Source organism: Malurus melanocephalus, unplaced genomic scaffold, assembly GCF_030028575.1.
Source record: "Malurus melanocephalus ecotype Western Australia unplaced genomic scaffold, MMel_1.1 scaffold_162, whole genome shotgun sequence".
In the NCBI taxonomy this organism is placed as follows: Eukaryota; Metazoa; Chordata; class Aves; order Passeriformes; family Maluridae; genus Malurus; species Malurus melanocephalus.
Genome location: NW_026623394.1, coordinates 565,346 through 590,144, shown reverse-complemented (window position 1 = coordinate 590,144; position 24,799 = coordinate 565,346). Strand labels below are relative to the sequence as shown.

Here is a 24,799-nt window from a genome sequence, read left to right as displayed (position 1 = left end):
CTAATTTTTTTTTTGCTTTTCCTATGCATTTCCCTTTTTTTCCCTGCATCCAAGCAGCCACCTGCACTCAGTATCAGACACGTGGAATCCCATAAACAYCCCTTCCAGACCATAATAGTTTGATGGAAATATGGCCAAGTGCCCAAACCCTTGTGCCCTTCCCACAGCCCCCTCCAGCAGCATGACCTGGGAGGCCTCCCATGCAGGATTTTATGTCTTGATCTGTGGCAGTGACTGACAGCAGCAACAAGGAGCTCTCTGGGGCAGAGGACAGGGAGGGAGGGTGGGGAACGGTGTCTCCTGGGACGAGCTCCAGTCTGCTCCAGGGAATGTGCTAATTTTCACTCCTTTATAGTCCTTTATCTCAGCCCTTCGACCTTGAGCTCAGAGGCATTATCAGCCTCAGCCAGAAAGGCAGCGTGGTGGAATTAACTATTSAAATGCTGAGTGTTTCTCATCCAAAGTCCTGAAGGTAAAAGCACAATGAATGCAGTTTATTTCAATAGTGCAGCACGACAGGGGACTGCTCAGGTTTGGTGAGAACCTATTTATGATATTGGGAAATTTTTTTTTTTCGTGTGTGATTCTGTGAGCACTTTTCAAAGTTTGCTGACCCTTCAGAGTTTTCTGGGCATGTAGAGGCCTCCTGTAAGCCTGTGCTGTGTGCATGGCTGCACACTGTGTCTGAACTTGGTTTTCTTTATCACCTTTTCATCCTTATTATACCCAGTTATTAATATCCAGAACACGGGCAGAAAATTACTGATCTCGTGCTTTCTCTGGGTCCCTGTCATCATGGGAACACATCTTCAGCTTCATAAAGTATTATATAAACTCTTATCATAAAAGAAAAATCACTTCCTGGAGCAGTCTAGATGAATGTATTTATTGGCAGTTCTGCTGGTGATTTCTCTGGGTGACTCCGGCTTTGTCGTTTAAATGTGTGTAAGGTTTTGTATTTGCAGAATGAGCTGGGAATATTTCCCTTGGGCCACCGTGGCTATTAATGAGTTAGGAATGTGCTTCTGTTCATGGTCTTGTTTGGCAAGATCAGCTTCTCTTCTGTACCTGACAAATATGATGCAAGAAGAATATTTCATTTTCCTTACTGAGAGTGAGTGGTCTCTCTCCCAGCACTAATTGGGTAGAAGCAGAATTTTTGGTAGAATATTCCTGCTTAATCAGTTCAGTGTTGATGGAGTTAATTTGCTCATGCCTTCAGATTGTTTTGTTTCCAGGGATTCTAAACCGTTGCCTCCAGCTGTTCATTTCCATTGACGAGGATGATCTTTATCTGTCTAAACTAGTTAAAACCTGCTCCACTACCCAGCAGCCTTTTTGGAGACAGCCCAATAAAGCTGAGTGCGGTGGCTATGACACCAAAGCCTCCTGGACATCATAAATTCCAAGCCCTACTTTTTTTTTTTCCTGACCTCTCACTGTTGGAGCACCCTTCCTGTTTTAATGGGACTCTTCACTTCCTCCATTTAACCCCTGTCCAAAAAGGGGACTGATATTTGCACTGTAAGTGATCAGTGTAAGAATCCCTGTGAGGCTAATTTACTGCTTTAATTTTACCAGATTAAGCCTTGTCAGACCTSGAAGGTATCCTTCAAACAAATTAAGCACTGTTAGACTTGCACTTGAACTCTTCTCAGCGTGTGTTACTTGGGATGCTTTAGGTGAACCGTGTTTTTAAATGTGCTCAGTTTAAGGTTTGTTGTGACATGCTGGGACTCCTCATACCTTCAGGGTCACCAGGGCCACTTCCTCCTGAGACAGRAGATGTGAAGTTTGTGTGTGAGCAGATGAGATGCAGGTTTGCTAAGCTGATGAGACAGCTGCCAGATGTAGCAGAGCATCTTTCCAATGGTGAAGTTCAGGTGGCTCATGTGCATCAGGCAGAGATGCTGTCTGTACCAGAGGGAATTGCCAGCAACACAAAACTTTTTGTTGCTGTAGTGCTGCCCCAAGGACCAGAGCTCCAGTGTGTACCCTGGGGTAGGAACTCCTTCCCTTGTGCTGGGCTTCTAATTCACATTATTTGGGCCTGAGCTGAACAGGAACCCACAACACAGCAGGGAAAAGCTAATGGTCAGTTTGAACATCAGGCTCTTCCTTCCACTCCAACTACTGTTAACAGCAGTGGGACAATTTGTGGCCAGAAGACCCCTTTATGAAGGGCTGAGCTTTATTTTGGAATGTGCCAAGGAGACGTTTTCCTGTTGTTTCATTGCAAATGTTAACCGTCCCTACAGTCTGGGGAGTGAGCAAGCCCTGAGCAGTGTTGGGCTGTAGCTCCTGCTCTCTGCTGCAAACAGCTGGATCAGTTCACTTCCAGGCCCYTGTGTCTGTGGGAGAATGCTGTGTAGTCATTTTGCTGCTGAACCACCTCACAGCAATTATCAGACTTCCAGAGGAGGGAAAAGGTCTGAGAAAAAGTCCCGTTTAACATGTCATTATTGGGCTTTAGCAGCTGTGTGTTATCCTATTGTTACTAATAACCTTTGCAACTTTGTGAGCAATGTTTTCTTGGCATCATTCAAACATAATGACTGGGGGGTCACATTCAGCTCTCAGTTGTGTAAATATGGAATGTTCTCTTGGCTGTCTGGTGCTATTTTGCATTTGGCTYCTGATCCCTGCCCCTAGAATCCTGCAATCCAAAATACCCAGGCAGGGAGTTCGGTCACAGTATGCTCTGCATGCCAGCTGGGTATGCAAAGCACAAAATAAACACATGAACAACTACTATCAAATCCAAGCCATATAATTACAACTCTACTGTCCTCTGGTTGTGGTTAATGGATTATTCCTGAACAAATGAGAGCAGGATTTTTCTTGGTACTTTCCTGAMGATTAGGAAGYCTTTCAGAAAAATGTGTTTTTAAAGGGGTTTTGAATTTGATTGGGATGAATTGGRAARAAAAYSAATTTACAAAATAGATGTTGATTGAAKTGAAGCARTCACAAAGTCTGCCTTAATGGTGAGAGGAAAGAGAGACCTTGGCAAATCCATGAGGAAGGTGTTTGAACTGCTGTTTCCAGGCTTGTAAGTCTTTTAAGTAAGGTTCATTGGACTTATATGGTAAATAAATTTATCTTGATTTMATTCTGTGATTATGAGGATCTCTCTTTTCCAGCATGGTCTTTACRAAGTTCTCAGCAGTGGAGTGACTGATTGCCCTTTTCATTTTCAGGGATCTTCCAGATGATCCTGCTGTGGAATGGGACACACAGCTCCTCGCTACCCTTGTCCTAAAGCACATAGAAGCCAAGAACATCAACCTGGTAATGTGACACTTTGTACAGCACAGGCAATTGCCACATTACTTCTGAGTGAGTGTTCTGGGCTTTCCCTTTCCCTGTGGAAGCTTTCTTGAAGTCTCTAAGGTTAGGATGCATCTTCTCCCTGGGGAGCTTTGCTTCTCAGTGAGAAATAAACAGTGGAGGAATTTTGCTCTTCTAACTCTTCAAATKATTTCTGTACTTTTAAGTAACCATATTGTGATGGAGAGAGCCCATCTGGGGTTTAGACTTAGGTTTAGGCTTAGATTTGAAGCCCATTGGTGTTAGAGAGTTCGATTAGCAGGGTTATAGGTCAGGATTGCAGAATATTAAACTGGGGAGATTTCCTGGCACGGGTATAGTTTGGGGTTTTTTTCCCACAGAACAGGAATAAGAACCTAAGCATGGAAAAGGYTGTGTTCTGTTCTCTGTTGAACCCKGCTTTGATCAGTCATGGCACTGTCACACACTGATTAGCAGCAAARTCACAAAACTCTCAAAGCCTTTCAGCACTTCACAAAACAAGAAACCGCATCTCCTGTAGCATGAAAGCCCCACGAGCACAAAACCAGCATCATGCACCCAACTTTGTATTGGTTCTGAGGCTAATTTTCCATGAAATTCGTTGCTGTGCACAGAGACAAATGCAGTTTTCCTGGACTCCTTTTGTGCCTTTTGGCCCTGTGAATAGATAGGTTTTAATTTAATCTGAAAGCTTCAAACACAGGAGGATTTGTATTGCATGTTTGTGGCTCTCAGGGGTGCTGGGACAAGTGCACCAAAATCCCAGAAGAAATTCTGAAAACACCAGAACTCCTCTGGATGGTTAGGAAGGATTAGATCTTTGCCTCAGGGAAAATTAAACTCCAGCTGTTTGTGCAGGGGGGGAGGYTGGAGTCAGCCACTAACAGAGCTGAGCTGAGCAGGGAGATGTGGGGTTTGCAGAGCAGGAAACATTCCCTGGCATGGTGCGAGGATGGGAGCTCCCTGCACTCCCATCAGCTCTTCCCTGAGCAGCACCGAGGGCAAATCACTGCTTCTCAGGGCTGCTGGTAATGAACTGCTCTGGAAATGTTCATTATTTGAAGTGTCCCAAGCAGTCATGCAGGTCCCCAGTATTTGCTGTAATACCATTCATTGCCAGCAACAGCAAGAGAAGCACCTAATTGCCTTTGTTAAACATGCTGCAATTTAAAACTTAAGAGCTTGCTGTTACATCTCTGCTGTCCTAAACCAACAGCCTTGCTTTGAAAGGTAAACTGAGTCCATTTTTCACTAAGGTTGAAATTGATAGATTGGCTGTAGAATTGGCTGAACATGTTAAAACAGCCTTGAAAAAAACAAAAACTAAAASGGTTTCAGACCAACTCAGAGAAGTCAACATGACTGGAAGATGTGTGTTGTTTTAGCTGTCCCAGTGGGAAAACTTTSCCCAGTTCTCCCAGCAGTCACAGTATGGACAATGGTATCTTTATTTCCAGAACATGTTGTGTGTCATCTGGCAGTGGAGCAGGGGCTGGAATTCCAGYATGTCTGAAAGGAAGGATTGCAAGGCAGTGAATCCCACCATGTTCTGCAATGTTTCCTTCCATTGCATGGTTACGCATTTGCTTTATTGCCCTGAAAGTCCAGGAGTAGCTCAATCTTTTTGGGAGCTACAGGGACATATTTCATCCAAGCTCTACATTAAATAGTGCAGACACAGAAACTAATGGCTGGTGTACTCAAAGCCAAAACTAATTTATAGACTTTGGAAATTATTTCCTGCCTGCTGGATTTACAAGCAAAAGGCAGTGTTGGAGGGAGCGGCAGCCAAGGCTACTTTGTCTTGATCCAGATTAGAAAGTGTTTGGTGTGTAAAGAAAAGAAGTTACACAGTATTGTGTGAGCCCCAGGCAGGCTCTTGTTGCTCCTAAATCAGACACAAAAGACATCTCCAAACTCAGAAGAGACTCAAAGGGAGTTTGAATTGTGTAAGGAGTGATATTCTGGGAAGGCCATGAGAAATGGGGGTGTTGGTGTGGCATTTTAAGGGATGGCCTTTGTTAAAAAGCAGAGACCTTTGTGGCCCCACAGCAGATGTGTGCTGTGTTTGAAGCACTGCATGACACCAGAGAGAGGAGGGAGACCCTCAGCTTTGAGGGACCATGGACTCCAGACCTCTCAGGAGTTTTTTTTTTGCTGGTAATTGAGTAATTTCCTCTGTGCTCTCCCCTCTCCRGAAGGGATTTCTGGACCTGTTTGTCTTGGCTGCTGCTCTGGCTTCCACCAGTGAAAGCTCCATTTCCTGAATACCAAGGTCACCCAGAAGAAAAACCAGCAACAGCAGCAGCTCCCATTTCAGAACAGGTGTGGGGAGGGAACTCCCTCTTGYCCTAAAGATTTCATTGAGCAATAATTTCCACATGAAGTATATTTACTATCCCAGCCTTTTCGCTCCCAGAACTGGCTAAGCCTGTTTTTAACCCAGACACTTTCAAGATGTTCAGGTTTTCTCATCCTGTCTTTATTGTTTGTTTGATTTCATCATCAGCCTGGTTCAGGTTAGGAGTTAAAAGCCAGCACAGCAAGAGCTGCACTGTGTGGAAGGAGCAAATGCTCCCGTGTGAAAATACCTTCAGCATGTGAGAAAGAAATTCAAATTCCTTATCAATGAAATGAATCCCTGAAGCCAGAGGGATTGATTTACATGTAAAGCTGCCTGCTTTGARTCATGAACAGCACAGTGGTGCTGTGGAATCAGAGCCTGTTAGAGACATATGTAGATATTTAGTTGATATATGATATATTTAGGGTGGGACATCCCTGCTGCCCCAGAGAAGGATCAGTTAAAGGGAATGCCACCGTGGCCAAGTCACTGTGCAGATACCTTGGGAATTGTACTTGAAAATTCCTTTATTTGAAGAGATAGGCAATTCAGGTGTAAATGTCTTAACAGTAAATTGGACAGCAGCAATTGAAAATGAGCTCTGTGTAGTCTCTTCAGCTGGTTCAGATGTTACATAAGCTCAGCAGCTTCTATTTCAAAACAGATGTGGAGAAGAAAAACCTCCAAAGGTGTTTCTGAAGAGATAATTCCTATGTCAAGAACATTTCCTAACCCAGCCTTGTGCTCCCACAGTTGGCCCGAGCCAGTTTTGTGAAAACAATGATTAGTTTATTTAGTCTGCTCACTGTAGTCTCTTATCTCAGTCTTCTGATTTGTTCTCTTGTAACCTCCACAGAAGAAAAAAATGTGTGTTTTGGCTTGCCTGGGTTTTTTTGCTTGATTTCCTAAGGAAACAGGAATAATGCAATTGTATTTATATGTACGTGCACATGCATGTTTCAAAATACTTTAGAGCCCATTGGCTAATTCCAACCACATTTGACAGCAGAGTACTACTCTTAAAAATGTTCTGTTTGTACAGGTTTCMTGAAAATCAGGGACCAGGCAGAAAAGACAAACCTTCTCTCTCTCACCATTTATTTAAAAAGTTTAGTGCAAGTCCAGCCTGTATCAGACTCACACTGAATTTACCTGAATAGGAATTTATTCTGCCTGCAGTGAGTRGGGTATGTTGTGCCACTCTAGGTAGGAGTGACTTCAGAGCATGTTTTTTCTTATCTGCAAAGTACAGGGTGCTGTGTGCATTCCCCATGCTGAATTTTGTGTCTTTCCCAGATGAGTTCCTCCAAAAGCTGATATCCATAGGGAGGGCTCAGCACCCTGCAGAGCTCTCAGGTAGTGCTGATGTGCAGCAGCAGCAGCTCAGGTTGAAGACATCTATTCTCATCATACAATAGGGAACTCTTGACCAGAAAATGCTTCATTGTACCTGAATGAAACCAAATTTGSTCCCACCAGTTCCTGCCAGCAAAGAGCAACCTGGTGCTTGGTGGCAGGAGYTGGCCAAATGGAAAATCTGACTGTGGACTTCTCCTGGGTGGGTGGGTTTATAAGCAGCCTTGTCTGAARTTTGTGGGTTCTGAAGTATTTTTTATCTATTTTTTTCACTGCCTTTGTGTTTCTTCTCCCTCTTTACTCAGTATCCTGTGTCTGAGAGGGCTTCTCCTGATGGAGGGTGGAGGAGCAAGTTGCAGGACGGGCACGGTGGCTTTTGATCTTGCCTTGATCTCTAACCCAGTGCTCCAGGCACTGCATATAAAACAGATTTTGAGAAGGGAGGTGCAGTGAGTGAGCAGGACTGTAGCATTTCCTTCCCTGAAGAGAGAACAAGCTGGCAAGGAAGCAAACACTGCCTGAAACGTGGGAGTTGATGATTTCTTCCTGGTCCCAGGGAAGGGAGCTGTGGAGAGCTCTGCTGCTGGGCCTCTCCCAGAGCAAACACTGAGCTTTGCACTGTCCAGGGACTGTCACCTGCACCACCTGCAAGGAGGATGGGCACRCATTCCCTGTCCACTCTACACTCTGTGCTGMCAGTTTGRCTGATTGCTTAGAAGTGGGTGCCTTTAAATACCCAGAGCACAGCCCCACAGAGTGATTCTTCACCCCTGACACATTGTTGATGGCTCTGAGGGCAGGGAGCCAGGGCTGCTCTGTGCTCTGGTCAGTGCTCTGTTCACACATTACTTCTGCATTTTGGAGTTCCCATTTCTCCCTCCAAAGAATCAATTAACACCATGATCTCATTCAACAAAAAGCCTGATTTGGTTGTACAAAAGTGCAGTCAGCTGATTGTTTAAAAAAGGCTTATTCTCCTATCAGATTATTTTATCACTGTGTTATTCTCTGGTGAAGCCTCATTATAACCAGGACAGTTGTGCTTGCTTGTGTGGCTCTTGTTGCAGCAATGTCCTGATTCACAGCACAGCAAACTAAAGCTTCACCCTGTCATCCACAGGCACTGTAGGATGTCCTCAGATCCAGGAGAGAGTGATTCATAGAGCTGGACCTCTCGGGTCAGGAACACATTTGCAACAGATCACTTTGAAAGTGACCTTTTGCCCTGGTAATAAGTAACAAGTGCATCCTGCCAGTGGGGACACGATCTTTGTCATCTTTCTGTTGTTCAAGCTGTTAGACTGTGTAGTCATCTAGTTCCAGAGTGCCTTGTTTGTTTAGTTGTGTTTCTGTGGCATGAGGAGTTCACACACAAGGMCTCATTGTGCAACACATAAACAACTCGTTAGACACAGCGGGCCAGGGCAGTGCTGTGTTGGATGTCAAACTTGGGAACTGCACAAGCTCCTCCTCCTTGTCCTAAATGCTCCTTGTCCTGTGGTTTTCTTGCAGGTGGTGACGTTTGATGCGGGAGGAGTGAGTGGCCATGCCAACCACATCTCTCTTTATGCTGCTGTGAGGTAACAGTGTCTGCACACTTCTCTGGGTGCCTCTCTGGTCTGCTGCAGGGTGAATGTGGTGCTGGTGTGAAAGCAGAACCAAAGGCKGTGTGGACTGCACTGCTCCAACTGAGTGCCAGGCTGTGGGGCACCACACTGTCAGGAAATAACCTGCAGCATCTTTTCATCTTCCATCAGCTGGTACTTTGCCAGTCTCCCTTCCACTCTTTCAAAGAGCCCTCTTTGCTCTTGCTGTCCTTGATCCCACTAAAACATGCCACAGGTCACTTTGCACTTCTGCTTTGAGGAGAGKTTGTGAATAGCTGATGCCTGAGCTAGTGCCGGTTGGGTTTTGGAAAGTTCTGCACCACTGTTCCAGAGGATGTTGCCATTTTATCCAGKTGTCTGAATTTACCTCCCTGACCCAAGGACTTTGCTCTTTTACTGGAGCTGTTCCTCTTAGGAACAGTYTATTAGTTCCTTCACCATTTTATTCCTTACATCATGGGAACCTCTGTCTCCATGCTGTGATATGGTGAGATTGCTGGACAAAAATCCCTGTACTAAAACCCCTCAAATTTTGCTGGCAAGACACCCACTGTATTTCACTTTAACCCTCTGCTCATTCAGACCTCACTGTGTCCTAGAGAGATTTCCTCCAGAGCTGCCCCTGCCTTTCCCAGGCATGAGAAGAACTCTTTGCAAGTATAGCTTGTATTTATAGCACCCATTTGTTTTCTGAATCATCTGTGCAATTCAAATAAACAAATTCTTCTGGCTCTCCTTGCTGACAACATCACAGTGATTTGCCTTTCACACTTGCCCAGAGAAAGCTGCAGTGCCACAGACCCCATCCTGGGACCTTCAGCTCCTCTGGGAAGATGCTGAGAGCTTTGATGGCTGCAAWTCAGAGTTAGAAGGGAACACAGCTTTTCCCAGCAACTTCTGAAAGAGCCTGACAGAGGAGAGGGGTGGAGTTAAAGCAAACAGTGTGTTTGTTTGGGCTGAGTGGGGAGATGGTTTCAGACACAGTTGTTTGAGGAGTGAGCAGGGGCTGATGACCGAGGGACAGAGGTTGAGCAGAGGTTGATGACTGAGGAGCAGAGGTTGATGACCGATGCTCACACCATTGGCACGGACGGATGAGAGAGCTTCCAGCTGCCTGSACCTCTGTTTGCTCAGTCAATTGCTAAATGACCTACAAAGGCAGGTTGTTAGGTGTCCTCCTACATCCTGAAGAGATCATGGGAAAACAAGCTAGCAGCTGAGTTATGYATGAGAAATGTAAGGAAAACTGTTGATTTTGATCCCAGCGCTACTGCTGTCTTACTTTGTGCCTGTGCAGAAATCACTTYCCTGCCTTCATGCTTTAGGTTTCCTGTGTGTGCAGAGGGAATTTAACCCTCCTCTTGTCTCAGAGCATGTTAGCAGGAAATGCTCATTGTCTACAMTTCCCTGGAACTCAGAGCTTTGCATTGGTCCTCAGCTGGAGCAGARCATTGTCTGGGCTGATGAGATCCGTGCTGATAAGGACACCAGAGCACGAGCAATTCTCATTAACCAAGGGCTGGCTTGTGTCTTGTCTCCCTTCCAGTCCTGAATCAGCAGAATTAATCATGGTAGCCCCATCATCATCTGTATGTGGCAGGAGTGACGCTGTGGCTGCTGAAAGGTTAAGTTTATTTTTAGTGGCTCGCTTGCCCTCATTATTTTTCAGTTTGTGTTATGGAGGAAGTAGAGCGTGACTGTATCACTCCTGACTCTCAGTGCCCTGATGAGTTCTCACATGTTGGCCAGTACAGGCAGCACTGGGAGCATAAACTGAGGCTTCTCCTGTCCCCCTGTGCCAGCAGAGCTCTGCAGGGCAGCAGAGGCTGCCCCTGGGGCCCCAGAGCTGCATGGCAAGAGAAAGGCAAACAACCTCTCCCCTCCAGGTATCATCTGCAGTGTATTTATTAGCCACCTTCAAACAAGTCCTGCAGAGTTCTGCCTCCACTGTGAAAAGTGGGAGAAAAGATGAAGCAGAGGGCTGSTGCAGTGATCCTCAGCTCTTTTGGATGCTCCCAGTCTCTGGAAGACAGGCTTGTGYCCACTTCCCATGAGATTACTTTCTGCAAGAGCAGGGGTAGAACAGGCTGACCCCTCCCACAGCTCCTTGCCYCAGGAGGTGCAAATTATTGCACAGCTTCAAGGAATAAAACAGTTCAGGAAATGGTCATAGCTGAGCAGATGCTCAGTATTGTCTGCTAAGGGCATAAATATTCTTTCCAGTGTCTGGAACAGAGGTTATGTTCAAAGGAGCAGGAACTACTCAGAAGAAATGAGCTCTTTCCCTTGCAGCAACCTTCCTCCTGACAGCTTGCAGGAGTCCAGCTGCTGCTGTGTGCCTGCCTGGCCTTCAGATCTGGGAGGAACTGGGAAATGCCAAGGTTCAAGGGTGGATTTGTTCTTCTGCAAGGGAAAAATAAGAAAAAAAAAAAACAGGATGGGAGAGGAACACAAATTGCTATTTGATTTCAGTCTCCCCTGGGAGACTGTTCTGGCTTCCAGACGGAAAAAAAAACCCAACCCAAACCCAAGAAAAACCCACTGCAGCAAAGCAGTGAGAACTGGAAGCAATCTTCTGTAKCTTGATTTGGCAACATCATTCTGTCTTATCCCCCAAAACAGGAGCTGCCCCTGTGGCCAAGGGAGGTTGGATCCTTTATACAAATCCACAAGAGTGACATCCAGGTCACTTTATTCCCCCCTCAGCACTGGCCAGTCGCTAGGCACTGTGGTAATAAACTTGGTGAATACTGTGTACAGGAATATTGGAAAACCTCTCTTTCCTGCACTCTGAAATGACAGTGTCTGCACTGAGCTCACGTGTAATATCAAGGTGGTTTAATCTTGCATGAATCACTGTGCATTGTRATTTTAAACAACCCCTCTTGGCTAGGAACCTGGCAAATGGGGGGCTGTTGGGTTTGYTGTTTGCTTGCTTAGGATGGAGAGGAATCATTTTTGTGRGGAGGAGAAGGAAGGACTGTACCACTTGTTTTCTTCAGYGAGCTATCAAATCCATTTCATCCCAGCTAGAACAGAAAAGAATAGTCTTGTCTGCTTAGGGCAGAGCAAACTGAGTGGAAAATAGGAGCTGCTATATTTAACCACTGTGCATTATGTTGTTATAGCAACTGCATCCATAAAACTTGTATCAATGATGCCATATAAAAARCTACATCAAGGAATCATTAGCTGAGCCTATTCTCGTCAATTCCATTTGGGAAAAACACCTCTCAGTCCTGCAGGATGTTTTTGAACATTCACCAGCTCTGTGGCAGGTTGTAAATGAGGCTGTGCAGAGATAATATTTTGGAGCTTTATCACTCAGCAGTTGATTAGGATGCAGCCTGAGTGCCACCAATGCCTCGTTGCACTTCCACATCCCAGCCTGGCCATTGAATGCCCCATTCCYGAATGCCATGGACATTGTGCAGAAGGGCTGCACTGAGGCTCCCTGGAAGAGGAGGTTTGGTTAAATGCCAGCTGCAAATCCGTGTGTGGAAACAATGAGCAGAGCAGTGTCCAGCCAATGCCACTTGGTGGGTGCCATTCTCAGAGGCCACCAACTSCATCACACCCTACAAAGCACAGTTCTGTTTCTGTTGAGTTTCCAAGGCCASGCYTTAAAAGGACAGGGAGGAAGCTGGRGTTTGGGTGATTAGCTTGATGGTAGTGAATGATCGCCCATGGGGCTGCAGCCCATGCATTTCCCACTTGTTTTACTGATCTTAAATGTGCTGGGGGAGATTGTGAGTGATGGCTGTGGTTGCAGCCAGGCTGTCCCCATAAGGCTGAGACAGAATTGTCCTCTGCTGTCTGTTCTTGAGAATCCCCCTCCAAGCTCTCTGCCCTCCCRTGTATTCCATAGCTGGGTAGATTGTTCTACATTTTATCTCATTCCTTTATGCCATTCCTTCATTTCTTCATTTGCCAAGGTTCATTCATCCCAGTGCCCTTCCATGACACTGTTGACAGCCATTAGGATTAAAGCTGAGCATGAAGCACCAGCATAGAAAGGATTCCCCGTAAAAAAGGGTTTTATTTTCCCAAAGAAACAGCCTCAAGGKTGTCCTTCCCAGTGTCACGTCTGCTGCTAGCAGTGAGTGGCACAGTGACACTGCACATCCTTCTCCCAGGCAGTGCAGGGCCCAAAGCACAGAGCCAGCAACAGCTCTGTCAGCTGGAACATCCCTGAACTGCCACTGGCAGAGCCATCTTCTGCCACTGCCCCATGTGTGAGTACAGAGTGCCTGAGAGCAGTGTTGGACAAACTCCTGCTCCATGGTGTAGTTCAGGGTGCATGGAAATGGAGCCAGAAAGTCCAATTAGGGAGGGTGGAGGCAGTCCAGAGAGCAAACATCCAACATCTGGCAAATATATCCTTCTAATGTCTCTGGGATTCCTGGGAGACTGCCTRTTCTTCCTCCTTCACATCTGTTTCATCAGATTGATCGGGCAGATTAGAGGGCGGGATTCTAAATGGAGCCCCAACGCAGCTTTAAAACATCCATTCTTTGCCATGCTCTTCAAAATCCTATTTCCCCAGTGCTCCACAACAGCCAGCAGTCAGTTCAGTGAAGGGTTTTGCCTCTGGCTTGGGAAACTGTTTGGAGAATGAAGTCATTGAATTCGATGAACAACTTCTCATCAAACAGAACATCACCAAAACTGTAACACACCCACCCATGAGCCCCAGAGGAGTTCTGTTCTCCCCAGGACTGAGATTTCGGCTCCATCTTGACTTGTTCTTTCTTGGAACAGGTTGGGAGGTTTCACTGATCAGTGCCACATAGGAGCTGACCCACTCACACCTTTCCTGGAGGATGGCTGAGTAAAGWCAGGGAATTTGGGAGCGAGCTCAGTCCTGCAGTCTGCAGGGTGAGGGTGTTGGGCCCTTTGCAGTGTTTCTGCTGACAGCAATAGCCTTCAAAGCAGCTGGGCCTTGAGGGAGGAGCTGGGGCTGAGTTCTTGCAGGGGAGAAATGGTTGGAGCCTTTGGATGTCTCGTGGCCTTTCCAAAATCTTCACTGCAGAGAATTTCACATGTGGATCTGAACCTACCACAGGCATAACACGGAGGGTGCAGGGAGAGGTGCCCTGTAATCACCAGCCTCTGGCACTTGGGGAGTGGGTGGGAACAAGCCACCTTAGGTCACTTTATGTTTAAAAAGAATTATAAAAAGTCTCTCCGGGAAAAAAAAAARAAACACCCACATGGAAAAATCTCCTGAAAAAGAGCCTGTTTGTGTTTTACTTTTTGAGATTTTATGCCAAACTCTTTTCATTTCGCCCAAACCACAGTAAGTCCAATCTGTAAAACAACATTCCCAAAATGGCAACAAMTGAGAGCTGCAACCTCTCCCCTACTTGGAAATGTCCCATGGAGACGCTCCAGCAGGGTGGAGATGGGAGCGAGAAGATGGATTTGGGAGAGGATTGGCTAATTTTGTGAACGTGTGCAGGAGGTAGAGCTTCGTGCTTCTCTCTCTCTGCAACCACAGAGAAATACAAATGAGCAAGGCTGCAATTCCTCTGCACACAGAGCTGGGTGGAGCCCGTTCCCAGAGCTCTGCACTGAGCCTTGCTGAGAGYTGAAGCATTTGGATCGGGACAAAAAGGATGAGGAGAGGTGCAATTTTTTCATGCCTTTTCTTCCAGATGAGTGACAGGTCTRCTGGCAGCAGCTTTGGGGACCTTTCAGTAACCACTTTGTGTCTCCCTGAACCTTTRTACAAGCACAAACTCCTTAATTTACTGCTGAATCTTACTTTTCTTCCCTGCTGAAGATGCTCCCCGCTCCTGCTGAAACGTTTCCATATGAGCTGTATCTCTCACTCCTGTTTCTAGTGACAGGAATGGTTATTATTAGTTCCYKCTTGGAGCAGCTCAGTGCTTTGAAGGTGCCTCCATGACAGAGCAGCAYGCCCAGAACAGACACTGGGCCTTCAGAGAGTTTGCCAAATTTCACAACCACTCACTGCTTTATCTCTCCAGGCTTGTTCTAAAAGGTTCCCACCCTGCTAACTGTACCAAGTGCTGAATCATTTCTTTGGGTGGCCAGATTCCACTTGTGAGGGAAGAAACCTCTGGCAGAAGAGCAGTGTAGATATTAATGGAGATACTTAAATTACAAGGCAACATTTARCAATCTTTGTCAGAGCTGTAAGATGTGAGAAGGTGGCCAAGTCASTGTTCCAAGGCCTTTGTTTGGTAGCACATGGCATTACTTTGGCTCTGGAGCAGAGGAGAATCTGTTTAAGGCAAATGTTTTCTGCTTGCTGTTTGAGTTCTGTCATGACCTGCATTTCTGGCTTGACTTTTGCTTTGTATTGCATTGGGTATTCATCACTCTGTGCTTCCTATTTTGTCTAGGCCCGTGTAGCTAATCCTTTTCCTTGAACTTAACCAATAGCCAGAGATAATCCTAGTTTGAAAGTGACTGGAGAAACACAGCAGTTTACATATAATGCATGTTTTATCCTGGTTGATTTACACATGAACTGGCACATTGTCCTTTGTTAGATACACCACTATAAGGTGATAACAATCTCTTTAAATATTACACAGGGTTAAATAACTTTTTTTTAAAAAATTGTTATTTCCTTTCTCCTTTTGGCAAATGTTCCATTGTTTGGATTTCTTTTTCTCCTGGAAGAGCGGGACTGGGTGTGGGACAGCCCTGAGTGCCATCTGCTGGAGATCTGCTGCTTCCCAGCTCTGCCGTGGGCCAAATCCAGGCGATGTAGATGGGACTGTCGGCACAAGTTGGGTTGGTTTAGGATGCAGAAAAATCAGGCTTTGAATAACTCCACTCTCTTCTTTCACAGGTACCTGCATTCAGAGGGGAAGTTACCTGAAGGTAGGTGTACATCACATCCTTTACATCAGTGTTGTGTCCAGKGTTCCAGCTGCCCCACTCAGCCCTGCACTGAAATCTGCAGTGGCACAACAAATCGTTGGCAGTGGCTTCTTTCATCTGTAAATGAGCAAGAATCTCTGAGAAATTCTCTGTRYRAATAGGAAAGGAAAGAAACAAAGTACAGGAGCAGGTTGCTCCTGACCCCCTTTTCTAGGGTAGAGCTGCAGCCCTTATCTGCAGCAAACAGTGCCTGCCCAGGGACAAATGTGTGGACGTTGTTTAAGCACCAAGCTGTCACTCAGCTGCTTGGACAGAGCATGGGAAGGTGGCTTAGCCAGGCCCACCCAGTCAACCTCCTGCTCCCTCAGCAGCCATCCAGGCTGTGTTCCTTTAATGCTAATTCCCAAATCATTGTAGGATTTGAATGAGTCACAGCAAATCAGTTTTAATTCTCTGCTAGCAGGAAGTTGCAGACCTAATGAGAGAACATGAGCCAAGATGGCAGAATGCCCTTAAGCTGAGTTCTGACTCTAGTCCCTTCAGTTCCCCAGTTTATGAAAGAAGAGTATTAGTGCCAGTTTCTTTCCTAGGACCTTTTCTTTGTTCAGCCTTGCGATGCAGCACAAAGGACAAGGACCTGCAGTGGTTGATGTCACTGCTGGCTGTCAGGCCCCATCTACACTGAGCCACTTTCATGTGCTGCTCATGCAGGTTTGTGAGATTCACTCTGGTCCTGAATATGGGCCATGCCTCAAATCSGTTCAGGTTTAAACAGACCCACGTATAGAGAACATTTCCATTTCTCCAGCAGCATCAAGAGACTGCTGGAGCTCTGTGCAAGCCTTGCTGCTCTGATTACATCACATCTGACATGACCTACAAACACCAAAGGAACGGGGAGCTCCCATGCTGCTGCTTACGCTAAGCCTTTCCAAATATAGTTCCAGTCTCATTGAAATTCCCAGTATTTATAATTTGATCTGGCAGGCGTGCAGGGCTGTGCATCAGAGGGGCTTAATGAAACAAGAATGATGCTGGGATTGAGGCTGTCTGGATGCARCTGAAAGGCTTGTTCAGGCCATGGAAAAGTGCTGCGCTGCTGTTGGTGAGGGGGAAGTGTTCGTGGGTGAGCCTGTGTAAGCCCATGTGATCAGGGAATCCACAGAAAATCTCCCTGCAAATGCAAAAGCCAGCTAAGCCTTGCAGTGCCTCAGTGATATGCAAATGAGCACCCTAAATATCCTGCTTTGCTTTCTAATGCCTTTAGCCAGCATAAACACAACCGGCTTCTTAGAATCTGTAATCAAGTTCTCCAGCCCAGGCACAAGCATTTGTTTCAAGAAGCCAAGATAGCTGCTGGGTGTACTTCCAGCCCTGCCACCAGCCCCTTCCAGCTCTTCCAAAAGAACTTCTTTCCATCAGGAGCAGGGCAGGCCTGCAGCRTGCACAGTGCTCACCCAGGAGCTCCTTGGTCAAGGCATCCTTGCTGCCTGAGTGATTTGGAAGCAGAAAGCCAAGCTGAGCAGGCTGCAGGCTTCACACACATCTATTCTCAGCCTAATCCATGAGCTATATTGATCCTGCCCTTTCTGCCAACCTGGAGAGGTTGCATTACACTKYTTAATCCCATCCTGCCCTGGTCACAGGCACTACAGGCTCTGAAAGGCTTCACCTGCTGGTGTCACAGGAGCAGATCCTCAATGGCAGCGCTGCTCTCACCCTGCTTGGCAGGGAGCAGCCTGTTTCTCTGAACCCTTTTCCATCTCTCCCTGGACTGTACATTCCTTCCCTGCTTCATTTCATCTCACGTTCCCGTGCAGAGCAGGCTTTGCTGTCAGCACATGGAAATCCTGGTCGGATCACTGACACAGAAGGCTCTTAGAGTGCCCTTCTTTTTTGGGGAGCTGAATGCCACCACTTTGCCTGATGTGACCGAGGAGGGCCCAGCAGGTCAGACCCATTTACACTGAAATCACTTGCCATCGTTTTGAGTCCCTATTGCTGAGATTTGGTGAACAAAAGGGGTGCAATTTTTGCATGAATTAATATTTCTCAGGGAAAGAAATTGAGGAAAGGGAGAGCACATTTGGTTAACAGAGCAGACCAGGCTTCAGACAGTTGAGCTGGATAACCCCATGCCAGGYCTCTCTTCCCATCATTGTGAGTAGAGATTGATGTGGCTTTTCCAGAGTCCATTAAAATCATCCAGGAAAGGAAAGATCCATTGTCCTGCGTTTGGAAAGCAAACAGGTGGCCAGTGGGAATGCTGGCGACACAAGCAGCACTGTGYTAATTCTTTCTCTGAAATTACCCCAGCAGCAACTGCCCAGAGGATCTCTGCAGAGAAAGGGGAAAAGTGGTTCCCTTACTCAGRGCACATCACAATTTCCTTCCGAGTYTGCTCTTTGGAAACAAGAAATGTCTTGTTGGGAGTAAAAGATGTCTCCGGGTGCTTCTGTGAGCGACTGCAGCGCTTGTCCCTGCAGAGCATCCTGTGGGATAACAGCTGGAAGCGATGGCAGCCAAAGAGCTCTGCCTGTGCCTTGTCCCGCTGGGCTGTGAGCGGGACAGGGGCTCAGGTTCGTGCTCAGGAAATGTCCCGGGCCATGCCGGTCCCACAGCCCCGCATTCCCGCACGTCCCGGGGCTCTGCCGGGCGCTTGGCATTGCCCRGCTGCTGCTCCGGGACCTTGCGGGGCTGGGGCTGGGGCTGCGGCAGGGCGGAGGTGGGGACAGGGCAGTGTCACAGCAGGGACAGGAGGTGCTGAGGGCAGCGGGGACAGGAGGGCTCCGCTGTCCCGCTCTCCCCGTCCCCTCCGCGGCCGGYGGACGCCGCCACCTCCCGGCGGCTCCCGAGCAGCGCCCGCCGCTTCCAGCGGGGATTCTCCGCCGCTTCCCGGCACTCACCAGTGTCTGTGCGGGTGGAAGTGCCGGGTTTTGCCTTTGAGAGYTCGACCCCTGCCCACTGCTGCCCACACACTCCGTCCGACCTGCTGGGGAGTCGTGTCCCGATGTCCCGTGTCCCTTTCAATGGAAGGGGAGCGTGGCCCTGGAGCTCTCTGTGATACTGAAATAAGGAGTTACCAGTTTTGCTTTGGAGAGTGGGAGAGGCTGTTGAAAWGTTGGAACAACACCCTTGGAGAAAAGAAAAGAAAGAAAGGAATTGAAAGATCCTGGGGAYGTGCTGGAGGGGGTCCATGAGAGCTTTGTTCTGTCTCTTCTGTGTAATTTCACTGTTTCAGGGCTCACTGAGGGAAATCTCATTGCAAATTGAATTGCATCTCTGATGTAATTCCACCTGTGTAAACTGTGACTTTGGCCTCTTCTGTCGAACTTTAATACAATGTGGGAAGTGTGGAACGTAATCACAGCAGCTTCCAAGCCCAGGAAATCCCAAAGCAKCTCCCTTGAGAGCTGCAGGCTCTTAATGGGACCATCAGTAGCTCTGAACTCATCAGTGAAGACAATTTAACCATGGTAAAAAATAAAATAACAATTAACTTTTGAGTTCAAGGGGATCTTTCAAACAGGAAAAAAATCCTTCAACATCAGCAGAATCTTTAAACATGTTGCTTTCATCTGCTTCATCACAAACATCCGAACAATTAATTCAGGAACTCTGTTAAAGTGCAACTGCCTGCCTGAGTTAATRTTTGATTCCCGAGGCTGGTAAATATTTATTTTGTAGCTAAGAATTGGAGTAGAAAGATGAAATTTCATTTTGGTAACTGAACCAGAAACTACTGTTTTAAAATTGCAATATATTATATAGTGCCAGCATTCAGAGAATCATCTGCATGTTTTTTTTAGCCTAATTATGCAGGAAGAATTTAAATTATAAGCAAAACCACCCAGTTTTGGGGGTATTCAAAGCTAGCTTTGCTTTCCACAGGCTATGAATAGAAAAAGAAGCAGTACAAAGGGTCATATACAGAATAAGAGCCAACAAATGCTCACACATTGCACTGGGCACAAAGAAATCCTGGTGGAAGCATCAGAAGGTGCTCCCCTTTTACACAAAAAAGACTCCCAAAGCCAGCAGTGCAGGGAAACTGCAAAGACCTGCTGAGCCTGGAGAAGGGGGCACCCTACAAGAATGCTGTTGTTTTGAAATATTTATCCTCTTTCTCTGTGCAGGGTGCCGTGTGCTGGTGCTTGAATCAGTAAATCTCTTCAGGAAATACATTTCCTTCCTGGATGTCCTCATTTCCTGCCTCCTGCCCAGGGATGAACTCTTCATCCTCACYGAGGAGGAGACTGAACAAGCCAAGGTGAGATGTGTGGCACCTGCTTGACCTGTTTGAGTGGCTCATCATCATTGTGAGCACTTTAGTCAGAAATGTCACATTCCCGGGGAATGCCAGAAGTAGTTGTATCCGTGRGGTTATAAATGTCACTGAGGAATGTCTTCAGTGGTTTGTAAAACATGAATGGACAGGCCAGGTTACCTCATGTGCTGCGTGACAGGACAGGGCTGARCACATGTGCAGCTCAGAGATCTCCAGGAGTCACAGGGCACTGAGTTTCACTGTGTCTCCAGGATGTAGGATGCATTTCCAAGGATCCATTTCAAAGGAAACTGGATCCAGCATATTCTGAACATGTGAGAGGCCTGTCAAACACTGGCATGATGAGCATCCTTGGATCACAGCTCTAACTAAAGATGGAGACAGCCTGTGAACTTGTAATCCAAAGCTCTTCACAAGTTCCCCTTACTGTACATTTTTAAACTGTTTTGCTGTATGATATAATTTAGTCCACAGTTCCYTGTATCTGAATCTGATTAGCTCCCTTTCCATAGCATGAAAATATTTACCCAGCACACAGTGCTCTTAATTCACAAATTATAGACCTTTCCTGCTTCTGAGGCTGCTAAAAGATAGAGTTACTTATGGAAACTCCTTGGATAAAGATGGTCTTCATTATTCCCATGTATTGTTGTTCCTGAAGTTTGACCTTTCTAGTCTGGTGCCTATAAAYAGGCTCAGTTGCAGCTGGCAGGGTGGCCAGAAGGAGCACGCAGAGATGTTCCCAGAGACATCTATCAGGCTCCTGCTTCCCCAGCAGGTGAACACTCAGGCCTGAGAGCACGTGGGGAGGAGGAGTTAGAAGTGACACACAAACTGTCCTTTCTAGCAGGACCCTCTGAACATCAGGCAGYGCCAGACTCAGGGGCAGACAGACCTCTCCTGCCCTCCAGGCCCGGAGCTTGGGCACCCTTCCACCTCCCACTGCTCCTCCCTGCTCACTGATGRGCACTGACCCTCACAGGAGGAGTAGGAAGTGCCCTCAATCAGCTCTGGAAGGTTCCTGTAATGCTCTCTCCCCTGTTTTGTCTCCTAGAGAGCCATGCGGTGCCACCGCAGCCAACTGCTCTGGTTCCGCCAGCTCTACGTGCTCTTCTCYCGCTACCTGGTGGTCAATTCACTGCGGCTGCTCTGACAGGACAGCACTCACAGCTCCAGGATGAGCAAAACAAGACTGTGCTGGCCCAGGACTCAAGAAAACTCCTGTGTTGCGTGCTCAAGAGGACAGAGTGCTCTTTGAGTATCATTCTCCACACTACAGAACCCAGGCTGGCTGAACTTCCTGCTGTGTATATTGTTGCCTCATACAGGGTTAACAGCTGCCCTATTTTCTCACTCTAGAAGCTTAAATAAGGTGAGAAATTTGAATTAATTTTAATTGGGAGTCAAGTCCAGGAGGATTCTGCATTGGAGAAGATGTGGCACGAACTGTTTCCCCAAGAAGATACAGCTGCAAGGACTGCTTGGCAACTCTCTCAGTGCTTCTGTAAAATCCAAGTATCAGCACTTGTTCAAAGATCATGCCATCACCACAGATACCATAACCACAAGGCCTTTCTTACTCAGTCAGAATTTTAAAAAGCCAAAGCTTTTGAATAAAACATCAGAAATCATGTAATTTTTTTTCTAATTGCACTGATCTTTGCTGCTGCTGCTGCTGCTGCTGCTTTCACACACATTATGTTGCAGGCTCTGCTGTCAGAGTGCCCCTCCTGAAATATGAGCTCTTCTCCTTGATTCAGAACAGAGCTCGAGATCAACTCACAAGAGTCTCAGTAGGACACAGGAATGAGGTGCAAGAGACTCAGACTGTAATGAGGTCTTGTGATTTAMGCTTTAGCACAGCTAAAGGCAAAGTCCCAAACTAGCAACCYTGGAGTGGTTTACAGAGCAGAGGCAGTTGAAAACTGAGCATCACGAAGCAMTGARACAATCAGCATAGAAAGATTTATTTAAGAAACAGAGAACAGGTTACAGTAATGTAGAGATTRATTTCACCAACCATCACCCAGGAAACCCCAGACTGCAGTTCCATGGCAGTGCTCCAAAGGCTGCTGGGAGGCTGTGTCAGGGTTTTGACATGTCTCTGATGGTCTTATGCTCCCTCACTGCTTTCTCCCATTCCTTGCCATTGATATCCTCTGTGATAATGGTCTGCACGGTGCCATCATCCAGACAGTGGGGAGCTATTCCTGCAGAAAGAGTACATAGAAACCTGCTTTCATAAAATGTGGGAGATTCCTGCACCACTCAAAAATGGGGCATCTCGGGGAACACTAAATGCTGTAAAGCTGAGGAACTTGGATGAAAACCCTGTCACAGGCAGAAGCTCACACATTATAGGTAAGACAATTTCTTATGCAGGAGCTACAGGTTCAGACTGCAGTTCCACATGTTTATCACTTTAAAAACAAACATGCTGCTCACTGCTGTCATGGCAGCATCCAATGGAGTCTTTATCCACAGTTTGCTGGGTGGTTAACTCTGTTTAGCACAGCTTACTTTGTACCTACCATAACCATCAGGGTTYGAACGAGGAGTATAAAAGCTCTGAACACCACAGGTCTTGCAGAACGTGTGCTGGGCACGGTGTGTGTTGAAGGTGTACGTTGTCAAATTGTCAGCCCCCTGAGGAAAGGAAAAACAGTCTAAGTTTTCCATAGAAATAGATGGATTCATTACTTTGTGCCTGTAGCTAGGAAATGAACAATTTAAAATGCCACTTTTGTGTCTTTACTTGAGATAGATCCAGGTTTGTGCATTCATGCTCCTTTCCTGAAGCCCTGTGCTTTGTAAGTACATGTGCCCATAACAGTCAGCCCTGAGAGCTGCAAGAGCTCTAAATAAGATACACCAAGACACCCACACCAGACAGCTTAAAATCCAGCCATTGCCCCCAGCCAAACTTAGGATAGAAAACTGATTGTTCTTGTCTCTGTGAGGATAACACTGCTCGTGCTCATGGCCATGCTCTTACTCTACCTTCAGCAGCTTGAAACGCGACGCTGGCACAATGAAGTGTCTGTTCTGTTTCTTTGTGCAAATGCTGCAACTGTAAAAGAAAAAGCAGACCTTTCTAGAAGTGGACAGGTTGTAGTGCAGCAATCGGACCTCTTGGCAACAGAAATTCCACTGACAGCTCGAATGGCTCAGAGGTAAGCRGCAAAAGTGGATTTGTGGTGTTAATGTTTGGCTGAGCACAGCCGTRGAACAGGCTGACCCTACACAGATACCCCAATAAGATATTCTCACACACAACTCTTAAGGACAAACTCTAGCGCTGAGAAATCCATCAGAGCATGCTTGGCCAGTTTTGCCAACATTCATTACCTTGCAAACAAGAAAGTRAGGTTCAGAAGTTCACCCATGAGCTAGAAGCAAACAAGTTGCAGGCAAAGAGGGATCACTACTAAAATCAGGGAGTGTTTTAGTTTGAGGCACATGTGGTCAGAGCTGTAATGTCACTTGAGAAGAACAAGTTAAAAAAAGGCACCAGTGTGCTTTGAGCCCACTGCATGAGAGGAAATAGAAAGCAGATGGCTGAGCACCTGGACTCATTAGATCTCTCTTGACACTTTCTGWGTCTGAGCCTGGCTGTGAGACATGGAAGTCCTGCCCAAAGCAGCACCTGAAATCACCAACACTGATCTCATATTGGATCAGGACATAATTAGGGGTAAACCCTGTGGAAACAGCTCAGAGGGTGTTCTGCAGCTGTGTCATCCTTTAGCTCTAAGGTTGGAAAAGCAGGTGAGCTGATATCCATCTCTGGGAACAGGTAACAAACCAACTCACTTGCAGTTAAAGACGTGCAGATCTGCTGAAGCCCAGACCTCAAAGCGGACGGCTCCACAGTGACAGCCTCCTGTGTGCTTCACCAAACCCCTGTATTCACTGGAGAGAGACAACAGAGCTTTTGGGATCATCCTCTCTTTGCTTTGACCAAGAGAACAGTAAGGCTATATACAACATTATTCAGTTCTGTCTTGAGCTGTTGCAGAACACCAAGAAATGTATTCACTCAAATGTATTTAATAACATGTGTCAGAGTGAGGTAGAGGATGGCTTTTGTCCTCTGCAGCAATTGCTTTTGTGGTTTAATCAGAATGGTGAAAAGGAAGGTAGAGCACCAGTTTGAGGAACACTCCACTCTGTACCACTGTCCAGGTCACGGTGCTGACCCTACACCTGTGTCCATACACAACCCTACAGAAACCAGGGCTATCACCTCAAGACAACCTGCTTGGAACTGAGAACTGAATTTCCCCACAATTTTCCCCGTAGTTCTTCCAACACCACTAATACTTCTCCATTTTAAAGCTGAGCAAAAGCAGAGATAAGCAGATTCTACATAAAATTTGAAATGTCRTTTATTTCGGGGCTGTAATGTGGAGGAACTTTATGATCAAGGAATTTCTGAGCCTGTGTTTCTCCCTCTCCCTGAGCCGCCTCCACAGCAGCTGGGCAGTCACCGCGCGGGTCAATCGCAAAATGCAAAAGAAAAACATTTTCCTTCCAGATTTTGCCTCCCACGGACAGTTTCTGATGTGCCGTGCTCTGCACAGAGCGAGCATGGGAAATGGGTGGAGATTTAGAAGCTGAGCCTCGCGGAGCCCCCGGGGGCATTTTTTTGATGGGAGAGCCGTAAAACACGGGAACCTTTAGCACAGAAAGCCACTGTTTCCGTGGTGCGTGCGCCCCCTCCCCATCCCACCCCCGGTCCCCGTTCCCGGCAGCTCCCGGACCCGCTGTGCGGATGCCTCCCGGAGAACGATGCTATTAACGGGACTGGAGCAGGAGCGCGTTCGAGCCGCCCCGGCCCCGTTACTCACTACGCGTCCAGCAGCAGCCGCGCCGCCTCCTCGCAGCTCAGCCGGTGCCGCTCCTGGAAGGCGGCCCAGCGCCCGCTCTGCGCCCCCAGATCGATGGCGCCGGGCCCGCGGGGCTCCGCCTTGGCCCCGGCCGGGGTTCCCCCCGCATTCCTGGCCCGGGCCCGGCGCGTCCCGGCCGCGGTCG

The 24,799-nt window shown here is 47.0% G+C and overlaps 2 protein-coding genes across 2 annotated transcripts in view; one reads left to right on the top strand and one right to left on the bottom strand.

The window, feature by feature from the left end:
• Nucleotides 1-21,418, top strand: part of PIGL (phosphatidylinositol glycan anchor biosynthesis class L) — a 51,124-nt gene extending 29,706 nt beyond the window's left edge. The window contains exons 3-7 of the mRNA XM_057371959.1: nt 3,201-3,291; nt 8,525-8,592; nt 15,446-15,477; nt 19,614-19,747; nt 20,820-21,418. Of these exons, the coding sequence (XP_057227942.1) occupies nt 3,201-3,291; nt 8,525-8,592; nt 15,446-15,477; nt 19,614-19,747; nt 20,820-20,918 (424 nt within the window). The 3' untranslated portion in view covers nt 20,919-21,418. The remainder of the gene's footprint in view (nt 1-3,200; nt 3,292-8,524; nt 8,593-15,445; nt 15,478-19,613; nt 19,748-20,819) is intronic.
• Nucleotides 21,419-21,687: 269 nt separating this feature from the next.
• Nucleotides 21,688-24,794, bottom strand: CENPV (centromere protein V; the record flags this gene model as incomplete). The annotated part of the gene is made up of 5 exons (XM_057372054.1): nt 21,688-21,975; nt 22,297-22,411; nt 22,766-22,835; nt 23,579-23,677; nt 24,616-24,794. Coding segments are annotated over 5 exons (588 nt in total), but the record flags the coding sequence as incomplete, so codon positions are not given.
• Between the last annotated feature and the right edge of the window lie 5 nt (nt 24,795-24,799).